The sequence below is a fragment of the Branchiostoma floridae genome, chromosome 14, assembly GCF_000003815.2.
Source record: "Branchiostoma floridae strain S238N-H82 chromosome 14, Bfl_VNyyK, whole genome shotgun sequence".
Taxonomy (NCBI): Eukaryota; Metazoa; Chordata; class Leptocardii; order Amphioxiformes; family Branchiostomatidae; genus Branchiostoma; species Branchiostoma floridae.
The window spans coordinates 2,288,338-2,304,030 of NC_049992.1; the positions used below are offsets into that span (position 1 = coordinate 2,288,338).

A 15,693-nucleotide genomic window follows, 5' to 3' on the forward strand; every position below is an offset into this window, starting at 1 on the left:
TAGTCTTTCAGGCTAGCCAGCCCAGCTCCTGGGCCCAGGCTTTTCCGTAAACCCGTCCAGAACCCCCTGTAAATGCAGTACTCTCCAGGTTTGGGGGAGGGGGGTATCATTGCAACTGAGAATCTATTCTTGCATTCTGAACTCATACCTAAGGTCCATGCCTTTACCTCTTCACATAATCACATAAAGAAGCATGCAAATGTTGTATATGGTACTTTACATTATATTGGCAATTGGCCCCAGGTTTTTAATAGACCAAAGCTTGCATTTTATTTTGTCCATGCTGACATGGTTCCTTACCGGTTAGCCATGATAACGTTAGTCGACGCTATATATTTAAACTGAGGGCTACTTACCGGTATACTTGATCCTCGGACAAGAGACTTATGTAAAATATCATCCGTCTTACCCGGTCAGGGAAGTCCGTTAGAGCCGATACTTAGCAAGAAGGTTATATATATTTACCTCCTTGGCGCCAGTAAAATGGATATGATTTAGTTTACTGCTTCCCAACCACAGGTTCACGCAAATCTTGTTATCGAAGAAAAAAAACGGAGCCTGGATTATAAGACCTACCTGTTGAACGTGTTACGTGGAATGAATATGCTTGGAAAGGAGTTTCCAGGCTCATATCGCCGACCGCCACACACCTTCTGTCCGATCTTTGGGCGCCGCCATGTTGGGTCAGCATCACGGGTTGTTGACCCCGACTCCTGATTATCCCATCGCGAACTCTTCGCTAATCATACGGCCTCAGTCCATAAGAAGGCACTGATCAACCGAACGTATTCGCAAATCATGCCCCATGATTAACAAACCTTCATGATAATAATGATAGAATCGGGTGGCATGACAACCTTCCCGGTTGAAAATCGCCCCCCCCCCCCTTTGCTAATGCCCACAAAGATGCCAGTGAAGGAGGCTATGATCCTAGCTGTATTGTGTTACAACACGAGTATTTTATGAACAAAGGGGAAGCAAAAAGTCAGAGATCTTGCACCTCGGTTAAGTTTCTCGTTTGTCTTCTTTGTTGTAGCATTACAAAACAGGTGCGGGAGGAAAACAACGTTTTTTGTCAACGATACGAAATCTAAGCACGCTAGAAAGAAACGAAGTAGTATTAATATCTACCTAGATGATTTAAGTGTTAATGACCCGAGAACGTACCCCCAGTTTGTGTAAGCCTGCTTTTCAAGCAAAACAATGAAATTTAGTAAATATGAGTGTATATAAAGTGTCTGGTTTCAGGTCGTTTAGTCTACGGTGCGACAGGCTGTGTTGTGAGGTAAACTGTAACACCTTGGTAACAGTCGCTTTTCTTTTTGTCATCATTTTGTATCCAACGATCTCGTTCTGGCTGTGTGAGGTAAGTGGCTTGTGCTGTCTGTTATCCTTTGTAGCGTTACTTTGAAATTCGTATTCCCAATATACATAGACTGTATAATTCACAACACCACGAACGCTATACGCACGGTCAGAATAGAAGAGCGAGGAAACGTTGCAAAAGATAAAACAAGAACAAGTCAGAAGAAAAAAGTCAAGTCCTGGGAAGTGCAATTGTCTTACCTGAGAAAAAACAAAAAACGGTCAAAAAAGTTTCTTGCGTAAAGAGAAACAAGAAAACTTTTTAAAAACTCTGCCCGGTACGTAGTTGGAAAAAGCTGACTGGTCGGCGTCCTTAACAACGATACAAAGGAGGTTCCTTAATAAACAAACGAACATAAAAAGGAGGTTAGAAAATACACAGGTATTACTTCAGGTAAGTTAATGATTGGACATTTTCCTTGGTGCTGAACGGAGTTATTTAAACCGGATTATATATGCATGTGTATTTGTTTTTAATCTTGATTACGAGAATGTAAACCAAGAAATTGCATCTCTTCTCGCTCAATTCACCTAACCAAGGAGATAGGGATATAGAAAGGTGTGTGGAAAACGGCTCTCCAACCAGGGGGTGTGAGACGGCAAAGCAAGACTTCAGTAATGCTAAGGGTTCTAAAGTAACGTTAAGGGCTTGTGGGTGCATGTGTGATTTAGGTGGGGCTGGTTTGGATGGGGAGGAAAACGTGTTACCTCACCACATCTTTTTCCCAATAAACGGGTTATGTCGGTGCTATCTTAGAACCCTTTGTTGTCGTCCCCATCATTCCACCATGATGGAAAGTATCGGGTGAGGAATGCCAATGCTTTCTGGGATTTTAAGCTTGTCACAAGTTTAAGATGGTTGCCTATGAAGATGGCGGTTCATGGTGGAAGCTTGAAACAGGTGCAAAAAAGCAGACCATTTTCGCCGGGATGAACATTGACTATACGTATACGTATTAACGGAGGATACATGTGTCCTTTATCTTTCATGTCTGTACGAGGAGCCGATTGCCCAATTTGAACTGAACAAATCACAGACTGGGGCTCTGCCGACATCAACTTGCAGTTGAAAGAAGTTAATGTCTATTCAAACTCAAACGTCAAACCCCAAATCGTTTTAAAACTCATTTTGTGTTTACTTCTTCGTGGACCCCTTTAACCCTAATTGATATTTTTCAAAGCAATCTAGATTATTACTACCGGATCTTACTCTAACAGAACCCAGTGAATACATCACTCCAGCATGTACAGGGCCATTGAAAAGATGCCTACTTTTGATTCAGAAATACAGATGGTCAAAGTTGCATGAATTCTACCCAGCCACATTGTTTACACTGTGACGTGAGGTGGGAGGGTACTAACTATCCCAGCATCCATTGCAATACTATTAATTGGTGATATTAAAGATCGTGTGCCCCAGACGACCCAACTGCATTAAAAAGCACATATAAGAAAAGTAAACAAAATGCTATTTGTTGGCAATTATCACATGAAAACATATCAAATATCATTTTCTTTACTTCCCTTTTTGAAATTTACTAATTGCACCATACCATGCAGCATGCATTTAGATCATATTTTGTGAATCCCGTCTTTATCAAAGAATCCCCACCCAAAAAAAATCGGCACGTTATGTTAGTGACTTTTTATGTATCAACTTGACTTCGTTGTATTGCAGCACAGGGATCAAAGAAAAACAACCCCCTTTGTCAACACCCGTAGCTCTGAAAGCTTTTACCAAAATCAGCCACTCAGAAAACCATGCAAAAGCACTTTTGCTCAATTGATACATGATACATAAAGGCATGCATTTGTCTTGACGAATGAAGCGGTACGAAATATACACCATAGAAAAGTTGGGATTTGCCCAGCACGGATTTTCTGTATTTTCTGTCGATCACCTCCTAGCGGTTACCTGTCTGATCAACCTGGGCCTTCGACCCTCGCTCACGCGGTGGATATGCAGCTTCCTGACCGACCGGAAACAAAGAGTCCTTTACAAAGGAGTTCACTCGGATTGGTCAGTTACCACCTGTGGCCTCCCACAGGGTACCGTCCTTGGCCCCCTGATATTTCTCGCCCTTATTAACAACGCCAGTGTAGACGCCCTAGCAAGAAGGTGGAAATTTGTCGACGACCTTAATCTGGCAGAAAGCCGGAAAATCAGCGCAACCTCCAAACCGACCTTGACAATCTCGGCAACTGGACAGAAAGTCATAAAATGAAGCTTAACCCAAAGAAGTGTAAAGCAATGCACGTTTACTTCTCCAAAGTCCCCCCGATGCTACCACCTTTATCCATCTCCGGTGAACCACTGAACATAGTCAAAGTCGTTAAACTACTTGGCTTATTTGTACAAGCGGACCTTGGCTGGCAAACTCACGTTGACCACGTACTGAAGTCAGGTAACAGAAAACTATTTCTGCTCCGACAACTACGACGTTTCAACCTTCCTCAAGAAGATCTTCTCACCTGTTATAAGACCTTGGTCCGACCGGCTTGTGAGTATGCCCTCGCTGCCTGGCACCCGGGCCTCACAAGAAAACAGCACGCGAGGATCGAGACCATACAGAAAAGGGCTTGCCGGACAATACTAGGCCCCGCATACACATCCTACTCAGAGGCATGCAGAGTTCTCAACCTACCTACACTGGAAAGCCGACGCCGCCAGCTGTGCTACAAGTTTGCCAAACGCCTACTACATTCAGAGACTTATCGAGACTGGCTACCTCCGTACCGCGGCGAGATCAGTGCTAGAACAACACGGTCATCACAACTACTGGACACTATCAAAACCCGTACGGACAAATATAAAAGAAGTCCCATACCATACATGACGAACCTTTTAAACGAACTGGACACAAGTCATATGTCTGCTGATGTTCCTCTGTTTTAGTTGTTATATTTTGCAATAATGTGATTATGACGTGCAATATTTTAAAGTGCAATATCAGTAATCCTCAAGAACTTTATTATGTTTTTAATCCTATTGTAACAACAGTATTTCTGACTTTTATACCGTGTGGACGATAATTGTTAAACGTTCACCGCAATTCAGTCTTATGTTATGACTGCAAGTGTGACGTTTTTGTATGTGACCTTTATGTCAAATAAACCATTCATATTGGCGGTTGGTTAAAAACACCCCACCGCGAAGTGTATTTTGGCTCAACCCCAAATCTGGAGTTAGCTCAAAATGGCTCTATTATGTGATCTCGTTAGGGAGTGTATTCTATTACAACACATGAACAAAAGGTACGAAATCTATCCATGTTACAAAGAAAGGAGGAGGTGTTGATATCCACCTCCAGTAGTTAGTGTTCGTGACCTTAGCATGTACGCTTCGTATGTTGTTCGCCTGGGGGAAGGTTTTTCCAGGCTGTGCACGTGCAGCATGCACCTTATGTTCTAAGCTTTCATTCAGGTTATTAACATATCTTACAATAATTGCCCGGTTCATATATCTTTCATATTGTCTTCCGCTTGACTTCGAACGCGCTCATGGCGTTGTGAATAGAAATTCGTTGTTTAATTTGCTATAGTATAGCTATAGCGTACCCTTTACTTTTGCCGGTACACATACATCAACATATGGAACCATCAGAGAAAACTTACCATTTTACACGGAGCAATTGTACCATTTGTACCTTATACTACGAGTCATGTGCAGAAAAGGGTATAACAGGTAACTTAGTGGCATACAAAGCTACCATAATACACGACTGCAAGTGCAGAAGTAGATACAAACACCTCTAAACTGGTGTAGTTTACGCTTCACGACTGGACAAGGGGGGGGGGGGGTTGCTAACTTGGTCGCAAAGTACAGACATTCCCTTCAGCCTTTTGTTATGTTGGTTATCCATTTTAAGTATTTTTCTAAATGTGACAACATACAAGCAACAATATCACTAAATTGCAAGAACTCTAAGTCTGAATGAGAAATTGTATCCTTTAGTAATTTTATTTCGAAAGCCATTAGGAACCAATCTAGAACTCACTTTAGGATTTGAAAGAATTTACCGTTTAATTTTCTTTTCTTGCAGAGACGGTCCCACGCAGGACACAAAAAGGTGTAAATATATACCGAAGAACCCCGGAAATAACGAGATCCCGAGATCAAGGATAATGAATATCGTGCCGATCAATCGACCACCCAGTCAAGAGGTGAAGAAAAGTTGCTTTATGTCAAGGGTTTATTGAGACGAAAATAAGGGGTGTCCAATAGTGACAGCCAATAGGGTAAATTGGTGTAATTGTGTATATACAATTATTTATGTATATATATTTGTGTGTATATAGATGTATATATATATAGGTGTGTGTGTATGTATGTGCGTGTGTGTGTGTGTGTATTTATAACTTCATATATGTGTATTTTTATGTGTGCATATATACAGACATATACACCGTGTTGTATTTTATTTATGTCATACCCACCTGAGAAAACCAACCCATGTTTCGATGCGAAATGCGCCAGAAGTTGAACAAATTTGGTGCCCTCGAACAAAAAGTGTTGCAACAGCAATGTTCCAACGTCCGAATCAGGTATTCAAATTGCCAACCGTGCCACACTCGGCCAGCTCGAAATGATTCGATTTACTCGAAGGAAGCCTGTGTGATACGCCTTTCGAACCTGTGCTATACGGAAGTTATGGCCCGGTCCGGAACACCCGTATCGAACGTTTTCGCGTCACAGGTATGACATAAATATATATATATATAGAGAGAGAGAGAGACATATACAGCTACCATGTGTATTACTCCTTTTATTCCAAAAGAAACTGTGCAACTTCGTAAGGGACAACGAGTGGAAGGGACTTATCGACGGGTCGTTTGGGAAGATAAAATTTCACGATTTCGGCGGCTACTCTGAGTTGTCACCGGTGAGTGCTTTCTTTCGAAACGTGTTGTTTTGCAGTACCCGGTGTGCACGACGGGATGTCGTAACCCTGCCTTGGGGCTAGTCGAAGGGCCAATGCTCTAGAACACGCTTATTTACACGGAAGTAGAACCGAATATTCGATGCTTGGCCCTTCGACTAGGGCCATGTTTTCACCTTTCTCCAACATTTTGTTGCCCCATTGTGTTTCAAAAAGTTGAGTCGGAATGTGAGTTTTTGAGGTTGGTTTACCCTTTCAACAAAATATGTACTTTTGGAGTATGTACTTTTGGAGTAATTTTGGCCATTAACAAGAAGCTGAAAGTTACATTTCCCCCAAGTTTTATCTGAAATTATTTTGCCATCCGGTCCTGAAAAATTGTCTGCTTCTTCTGCAAGTTTTGGTCCCTTTTTATGACATAAATTCCGAAGCTTGAAACATGTATACGGGTCTAAAGTATGTTAAGAAGTAAAGCACAATTATGACATGAAGCTCAATGTCATAATAATTCTATATTCCCCTGTTCCCCAATACATACGTCAATTTGAATACGTGTACATCCTGAGGTAATATCAGAGCTGATGGTGAAATCAACCTTCTTTATCTGTGAATTGAATAGTTTTTTTTTGTTTTTTTTTTGTTTTGGCATCCGTCTGTCTCGGAAGACAATGGAGGCAGACAGGGTGGGTTTAAGGCGACCCGTCTGCCTGGCCTGCACTTTTTAAGGTGAAGGAGGGGTGTGCACTTCCTTCTCCACCACCCTCTCGTCCACTGGCGCACTTAGTCCTACAGGGGTAATTGTTTGCAACGTGTAAGACGGCCCCAGCAGATGCAGGTTTGTTATTTGGAATTTCCGTCTCCTAGGAGGACTTCCGACCAAGGATGTAAGGGGTTCCTCCTACCCCTGACTCGTGTGTCATGGCGGGTGCGTCATGCCCGAACATGCCACTATGGCCTGTCACCACAACAAGGCCTGTCACTGCCACTAGCCGAAGCTATGTACTCGTTTACTCCTGAGATAGGTGAGGAAAGCCGTGTAAAGTGCCTTTCCCAAGGGCACAAGATCGGTGACACGGCAAGCGGATTTGAACCCGGGACCTCTCGGGCCTGAGACCAACGCGCTCCCGATCGTGCCACGCGGTCCCACTTTTCTATTGAATAGACCGATCCCAAAATCCCTCCCTCTGTTCGATCAGTCACGGTTCTATTTCGAACACCTCCGTAAAAAAATAGCCATTTCTGTCCAATGTGACAGTTTTTGACGTAGGTGTACGAAATAGAATAGGGGTTCTATCTGTTCGATGTGGCGTTCGACAGGATCGGTCCATTGTTTAGGAACATGGAAAGACAATGGACCGATCCCAAAACCGGGAAGCGGGAAGCACTGCATAGAATTACCTTGTTGGTGGGCAGGAGTTCCCGGTTTCTGACATACGGTCGATGCACGTGAAAACCAGGGTACATCTATCTGTGACAGGGTTTCTACTGCGTTTGTTGCACGCATAACCGCTGCATGCATGCTGATGACAAAAAAGGAATTAAGAAAAAACAGCTCAGGCACTCGTGGAGAGGGAGCTTGTACTACACGCCAACTAAATGGACCGATCCCAAACCCCGCCCCCTGTTCGATCATGTTCTATCTACCTCCGTCAAAAACACCGCTTGTCGGACAGAACTGGCCGCCGCCGCTGTTTAGCTGATAATGACGACTGACTTCGGTTTAGCTTTTTTGAGCCATGAAGTCCTCTCAGACCGGGCCAAAAAAATTGCGCTGCCTTCTTTGTTAAGGGCTACATCCACTGCGTACTGTCGTTTGAGAATTGGGTTGATACAGGTGCGGTAAGGGCGTTATAATTTCAGACAAAGCGGAAGCGATAGGCGCTCCATAGCATTACCTTGTTGGTGGGCAGAAGTGCCCGGTTTCTGACATGCGATCCATGCATGTGGAGACCAGGGTACATAAATCTGTAACAGGGTTTCTACTTCATTTGGTGCATGCATAAGAGCTGCATGCATCCTCATGACAAAAACGAAATTGAGAAGAAAGAAACTCTGGCACTCGTGGAGATGAAGCTTTTACTACACGCCAGCTAATAGGACCCTTCTACAAAGACTGCTAGTGCAGAGTCCCGTGTCTTATACATACCTTGCTTTACACGTGCATTCAGCCAATCAACAATGTAATGCTATGCAGTGGCTCTCCCTCCCAAAACAACAATACTCGGTGGGTGTAATCTTCAACAAAGAATAGCATAGCATTTTTCTTTGGCCATTTCTGTCCCACTGGGGCTGTTTTTGACGGAGGTGTTCGAAATAGAACAGGGGGTTCTACCTGGTTCTATTTGTTCGATATGCGTTCGATCGGGATCGGTCCATTGGACCCTTCTTTAAAGTCTGCTAGTGCTAGAGTTCCGTGTCTTATACATACCCTGCTCTACACGTGCATCCTGCCCACCAATAATGTAATGCTATGCAGTGCCTCTCCCTCCCACAAAAAAAAATATACTCGGTGGGTGTAGTCTTCAACAAAGAATAGCATTGCATATTTATTTTTGTCATTTCTATACCTCTGGGGCTGTTTTTGACGGAGGTGTTCGAAATAGAATAGGGGGTTCTACCTGGTTCTATTTGTTCGATATGGCACTCGATTAGGATCGGTCCATTATCAGGGTCATAAATGACCCCTGACCCTTTTTCCATGTTCTTTAGTACATCCGCGTTAGACCGGATGTGACGCCGGAGGTATTATGGGAGCTGATGACCACGTATTGGGATCTGAAGCCGCCCAACCTCATTATCTCCGTCACCGGTGGCGCCAAGAAGTTCTTCTTTGAGAAAAATCTAGAGAACATCTTCAAGATCGGTCTGGTCAAGGCTTCCCAAAACACAGGTAGGGATCCAGAAAATAAGTTTTTTTTTACTCAATGACACACCAAGTGAATAATATTTTTCTATTTTTTTCCCAATTTTTTCCCAAAGTGATATTGTGGTAATATGAGGTCAACCTGAAAACGGAGGCCGGTAGGAATGTTTTTACCTTACTACATCCATTTTGTGTACCAAGTTAAAGACCGTTCCCTTCGAAGTAATGCTATAACGTGGTGTATGAACAGCGTCTGAGTGTAAGCGTCTGTACCTTGGCAAACACACTGAGTTACCGGTAGTAAATGTAGACAGATATTCTCATTGCCCTCTGTTTTCGTCTAGATATTTTTCTTTGCTAGTATGTCAAAGGTACTACGAAACTGATATAACCTTGAACTTTACCCCTGCAGGTACATGGATTATCACTGGAGGTATGAACGAGGGAGTGATGAAGTACGCGGGAGAGACGATCAACATCTTACGCGGCAACCAGCAGAAAATGTGCGGCATCGGCATCGGCATCGCCACGTGGGGAGCCGTGGACAACCGATTTAGTCTGGTTGGCAAGCCGGTGAGGTGACAGTTTCTGTGATATCTTTATTTTTTTTCCATGTTTAACAGAAGTGAAAACGGCTGTACTCACTGAGCAGATGGCAGGTACTATGTATGAGGTGAGATAATGCTTATTTTCTATGATCAATACATCCATTTTGATTTTAAAAGTACAAACATTTACTATAAGTGTGGTCTTAACACTGTAATTCCAAGTTCACTTACCTCAAGTTGTGTAAAAAAACTGATTTTGCCTGACGTTACTCCAATGTGATTGGTTGTCAGGGCTCGGGCAAGTTTCCGGCGAAATACCATGCCAAGGCGCTGCAGCACGGCCGGAACATGGCGACGCTGGACCCGAACCACACTCACTTCATCCTGGTGGACGACGAAACGACGAGAAAGTCCAGCGGCGCCGACATCAAGGTACGGAGGCGCCTGGAGGAACACATCTTGAATCATATAGTGCGAAAAGGCGAGAAAGGTGAGAAAAAAAGCATCAAACAGTAAACAAGCAATAAACAAACTAGAATGGCCAACATTTGCTTAAGAGCAAATACAGCATATTCCATACGCGCCTATGTCCAGGACACTCCTATACCAAATTTAAGTTCATTCTGTTGTACTACCAGGATACAGGGGCTAAATTAAGTTGGTCTAAAATTGGCCCACTCTACCCTTGTACCAAAGTTTAGATCATTCGGTCCAGGCATGACGGAGATGAATCACTTTGAAGATTCGACAGGAGAAAGAAGAAAGAATAAGGAAAAAAGAAGACGAAACGTTACAAATACTAGAAAGGCCGACATTTTCAAATACAGCATATTTCAGCCATCTCCTTCGCCATGTAACAATTAATAGACAGTTGCAAAATCACCCATGTGTGAAAATGGAACACTTCTGCTTAAAAATCACTTCTACTAATCAGTCCAAAAATGAATTTGTCAACTTTAAAATTCTCTTCAAAGTGGTCAACGGCTGCGACAGCTTCTGGGTTGAACATTGCACCAGGGAACGTAAGGTGTGATTACCAATTCTTATAGAGAATGCCATGCCTAGACAGGGTCACCCTTTACTGACTAGTAGCCCCTTGAAATACCTTATGAATTACTGGCGTGTATTTAACCAGCCGTCCGTCTACAATAGCTTCGGTCCATACTCGTTCTAAGTCGACGATGGATGTAATTGTCATCGACTTCTAGTTGGGTGTTCATAACGGTCACAAGGTTTGTGCCGTGCCCAATGTCCAACGTCGATATTGGGTTCGGCTTTCAGTGATGGGCACAATTCATGCAGGCTGGGTGAGGTTTTGAAGGTAACCCAGCATTTCCCTCTACAATCTGAAACCCTCTAACACGTCTACGTCTATGTCTACTGTCGAGGATTACTAGAACCTAATGTTTTCTTCGGAAGTCTGATGACATCATCAAACTGGGCTTAATGGACCTGTTTCTTTACTTCTCAAAGTACTACAAAAATAACTACGCGGACTAAATTCTTGCGGAATAAGTAGAACAATGAGTGGTTTGGCAAATGAAACAGTGTTGTCCGATCTGGGTATGACATAAATAAAATACAACACGGCCCTTGGGCGATCTGACCCGCGGTCGGGCTGAAACCTTGGGTGATACGGAATACACCATGTTGTATTCTATATGAACATGTATATATGGATAAACATGATGGCTTCCTTGCATGCTTGCTTGCTAGCACGCTTAATTGGTTTGCTAATTCATCCTACAGATATGGAAACCCGGGTCGTGCTACTTGTTGTGGAGGGGGGTCCGAAGACCTTACAGAACACGAAAGAAGCCATTTTGAAGAATATTCCGGCCGTGATCGTCGGCGGTAGCGGGCGGGCCGCAGACCTTATTGCTTACGGCTTCGAGCGCAAGAATGGCAAGTAAGTGGGGAGGATAGAATAGTGCTGTTGTCTCCCTGCATTAGGTATAAGTAAGCAGGGAGGATTTGTGCCCTCTCCATCCTGTCACAAGGTCATTGATGCCACAAGTATTATCTATCATAATCGTAAGACATTTTCTTCAATCATGGTATTGTATTTGCAAATTAGTAAGACAAAGTCATTGTTTCAGTAAGCCCTTGACGATGGCGGAGGTGGGTAGTCAGCTGATGTTGACGTTTGGATTGAAGGAAGAGTCGGATGGGACTTATCCACGAAAAGCGCACAAGATGCTGAAACAGCTAAACGACATCATACAGCATCCAACTCTTGTGAGAGTTTGGCTTGTCTTTCTAGTTTTGCATGTTTCTTTTGCATGACTCGTGAGCGCGCGTATGTGTGTTTGTGTGTGTATCTGTGTGTGTGTGTGTGTGTAAGTATATGGCAATCAGCAAACTTTCTTCTTGTCTTTTGTTGAAAGTTTATAACTATTTTTAATACGAAAATGTATCCTTTCTCAACTAGGTAACAATTTTCAAATTAAAGAATGCGAACACCATGGACATCGACAGTGCTCTTCTCCGTGCACTAGTGAGAGGTGAGTAGCATCTCAGATGGACAATACATGGATAGTAAAGCATTTATCTTTTTTTATTTGGAAATAATTAACTATTTATTTGACAACTTCAACGATAGCTATTTCGTCAGACAACAGGGGAATATTCTCAGATAAGACTTTCTCTTCTTCATCGAGGGCAAATTGGTTAGTTAATTCTTAGGGCGAGAATTTTAAATTAATGTTAGGGAGAATCGTCTGATCCCCTCTCTCTCACCCGAGGTAGCCACCATCTTAAATACCAGACCGTATACGCTCGCACGGACACCTAGAACTATTCCAGAGTGAAATGTCCTGCCTGCACGGTGGACAGTGTCGTTTGGGTACATAATTATGTAGAGCATTCACGTACAAATAGAACAGCAAATGTCCCAATACCTGTGGTACCCCGCATGCGACTCGGGATAGCGTGTACAGTTTTTTTTGTATATATACACATTGAAAGTGATCCGTGAGGTAAGGTCGAAGCCAGTTTGTTCTTCTACTGTGACGCTGTCACGTGTAAATTTTCATGTCATTTGCATGACATACTCATGCTCATACTCATACATAAACATGACACCCCTGGTAAAATAAATAAAACAAACAAACAAACAAACATATTCTACAAAAAGAAAGGAGTTTTACAATACAATACTGTATTCTTATTTTGATAGAGAACACCGTCATTTAGAATAGATTATGCTAATTGCAGCCACATTTGCAGTATCAAAGAGATAAGCTGAAACAAAAATCTACATAGGCTCTAAATATTTCACGGAGGTATTAAGTCTCCAAACTCTTGTTTGGGTAGAGAAGATCGTGACGTCAGCGTATGTGACTGATGCAAGTGATCATGATCGTCAAGGTAATCATCATTTAGCGAAGGTATGAGTAGTTGAACTTTATACTTGTTTATATTTCCCCCAGCCAAGACGTCAAAACTAGAATCTCAGTTGCAGTTGGCGATGGCATTTAACCGGAGCGATATCGCCCGTGAGGAAATCTTCACCGCGGAAAATCGGACAAAATGGGAGGTAGGCACGCCAGGTGTTAAGCGTTCTGAGAAGAGGTTGTAGTCAACTCTATGGAGTTATCAGTACAACCCTGCACCAATTAACTCTCACACATACGGTATGTCATTTTGGAAGAGAGAACCAATTCAAAAAGATTACTGTAAATACAGAAATGTTCGCGGTGGTTTAATATTCGCTGTTTTCGCGGTGGCCACTTCACCGCGAACTTAAAACCACCGCGAACATTTTCCCTTATAGTTTTTGACTACAGTCTATGGCGCTACCGAGAACTTAAAACCACCGCGAAAACTCCATTTTCCCGCTACCGCGAAATTAAATCCCCGCGAACTTAAAATGCATTTACAGTATGCTTATTATAGATCCAAAGAGGTTTTATGAAGCTTATGCTCAACTTGAATTAAAAAAAAGTTCGCTGCAGTAATAAATGTACTCACATCACAAGCAGCTTATAATAGTACTTAGACCTAACGGTTATCGTAGTGGAAATTGTTGAATGGCTTCATGTAATTTCATGATGAAAATGTTCTGTATGGATGGTGTGGTGATTTTTTTGTCACTTTCAGAAAAAAGGAGCTGGCGATTCCAATAACCAATTAGTTATGCATAGGAGGTCCTGTGGAAGAGTATACCCATCAATATGGGCCCGGGGCAATTCACAATATTAGTTCACTTTTGGGAATACGTTTCTGTTTAACTGTTCCATTCTTGCGCAGGGGTGATTTGAAACAGTCCAATGTTGCGTGGGAAGAGGTATGGCTGAAATATGCTGTATTTGCTCTCAAGCAAATGTCGGCCTTTCGAGTTGCTTAAAACTTTAATTTTACGATCATCTATTTCAGCGAATCGACATGGTATCAGTGATGGAGCAGGCCCTGAAGCTGGATAAGGCGGAATTCGTAGAACTGTCGCTCGACTGCGGCGTGAAACTACACAAGTTCCTAACCAAACGAAGACTTAGAGACCTGTATGTAAGTTTACTTTTGTCAACTATAGGGACATATTGCAATTGCATGTAGGTACAAGGACCTCATATCCAGCCAATTAAGAACTTATTTAAGTTATGACAAGTATAGACAATGTTACAAAGAATAAAAAATGTTTCTCAGTCACTCATAAATATACCATAGGCCTTCCTAAGGGTTTATGGATGGTAAAATTTGGCAAAAATATGGTGAATATTTTAGCCAGTGGACTGACCTATAGTAAGGGTAATTTACATTGCCCTACCCTGCCCTACCTTTCACCCAGCATAGTTAGTCAGGATGAGAGTAGATAAAACATGGTGCACGTAAATGTAATCTGAAACGTTTGCCTATTTAGTTAATTTATCCAGTTGATTTATTACCTCCATGAAATGTCATGGAGGTGATATTTTCACTAGCGTTTGTGAGTCTGTCTGTCTGTCTGTCCGTCTGTCTGTCTGTCAACAAGATAACTCAAGAACGGCTTAATATTTCATGGAGGTATGACGTCGCCGAACACTAGTTTTGTATGCATTTTGTATAAAAATAATGGTACAAAACTCCCAGAATGATATTGTACCTTCTCTGTTAATAATGGTAAGGTGAATGCGGAACTGGTGCAAGAGCTGTTGGGCATTGATAGTCGAGATCCTTCGCTGGTGAGCAAGGTCATATGTGATAAGCTGCTGGTGGGGCAGATCACATGTTTGTACAGGTGTGTACAGTGTTTTTTTTTAAATTTCATTTTCTACTATATAAATGATCTCGAGTTCTACGACTCTATTACCATTTCCAAATGGTTTTATCCTTTTTGAGCGATTATAGATGCTTCTTTGATTCTGCAAATAAGGTACATTTCTTTGCGTACATTTAGGTAGATTACCATTTTCTCTACCCAAATAAAGGTACATTTCTTTGCGTACATTTAGGTAGATTACCATTTTCTCTACCCAAATAACACAAATGTAGCATGGAAGTGTGGCAGTCGTATCTTTGCAAAGAAGGTGATGGTAGCAAGTCCTCATAAAGCATGTAGCTGATAATTTACTTATACCTTATCACTTCCTAATGAAAATTAGAGTTAAATTAAAGTTCTCATTATTACCCCAATACAATTATTTTCTTATTAGGTTTCCAAATGATTTGCATAATTGATATCTTGATATCTGTCCAATTTTTAAAATTTGAGAAGTTGAAAAGTCAAATCAGGGAATAAAGTGAATTTATAAATGTTTCTTGATAAATATGCATATAGTAGCTCCAGACAAAATTATCCACTAGTTATGCAAATCATTACTATACAAATTAAGCTATTGTTATACTACTACTACTAATAATAATAATTCAACCCCTTCTTGTGACAGTGACAGTGTTTTTTTAAGAAACCATTCATATTTACAACTTTAATTTCTGACCGTACCATCTTTAGATCAAAGGTAAATATTTGAAAACCACAAATTCCGCTTATATTACCCTCGCTAAGCTCTAATTCACAGAAGTGTAAGGTTTCCGGTCACTTTTTGTATTTCACTGTTGT

General features: G+C 41.9%; 1 protein-coding gene across 1 annotated transcript; it reads left to right on the forward strand.

Annotated features, from left to right (window-relative positions):
* Nucleotides 1–5,490: 5,490 nt before the first annotated feature.
* On the forward strand, nt 5,491–15,298 carry LOC118430866 (transient receptor potential cation channel subfamily M member-like 2). The gene is made up of 12 exons (XM_035841901.1): nt 5,491–5,529; nt 6,144–6,248; nt 8,955–9,135; nt 9,521–9,681; nt 9,948–10,146; nt 11,406–11,565; nt 11,756–11,894; nt 12,088–12,160; nt 13,088–13,194; nt 14,034–14,162; nt 14,759–14,845; nt 15,287–15,298. Exons 1-12 carry the CDS (start codon nt 5,491–5,493, stop codon nt 15,296–15,298), a joined length of 1,392 nt encoding a protein of 463 aa, XP_035697794.1.
* The last annotated feature ends 395 nt before the right edge of the window (nt 15,299–15,693 follow it).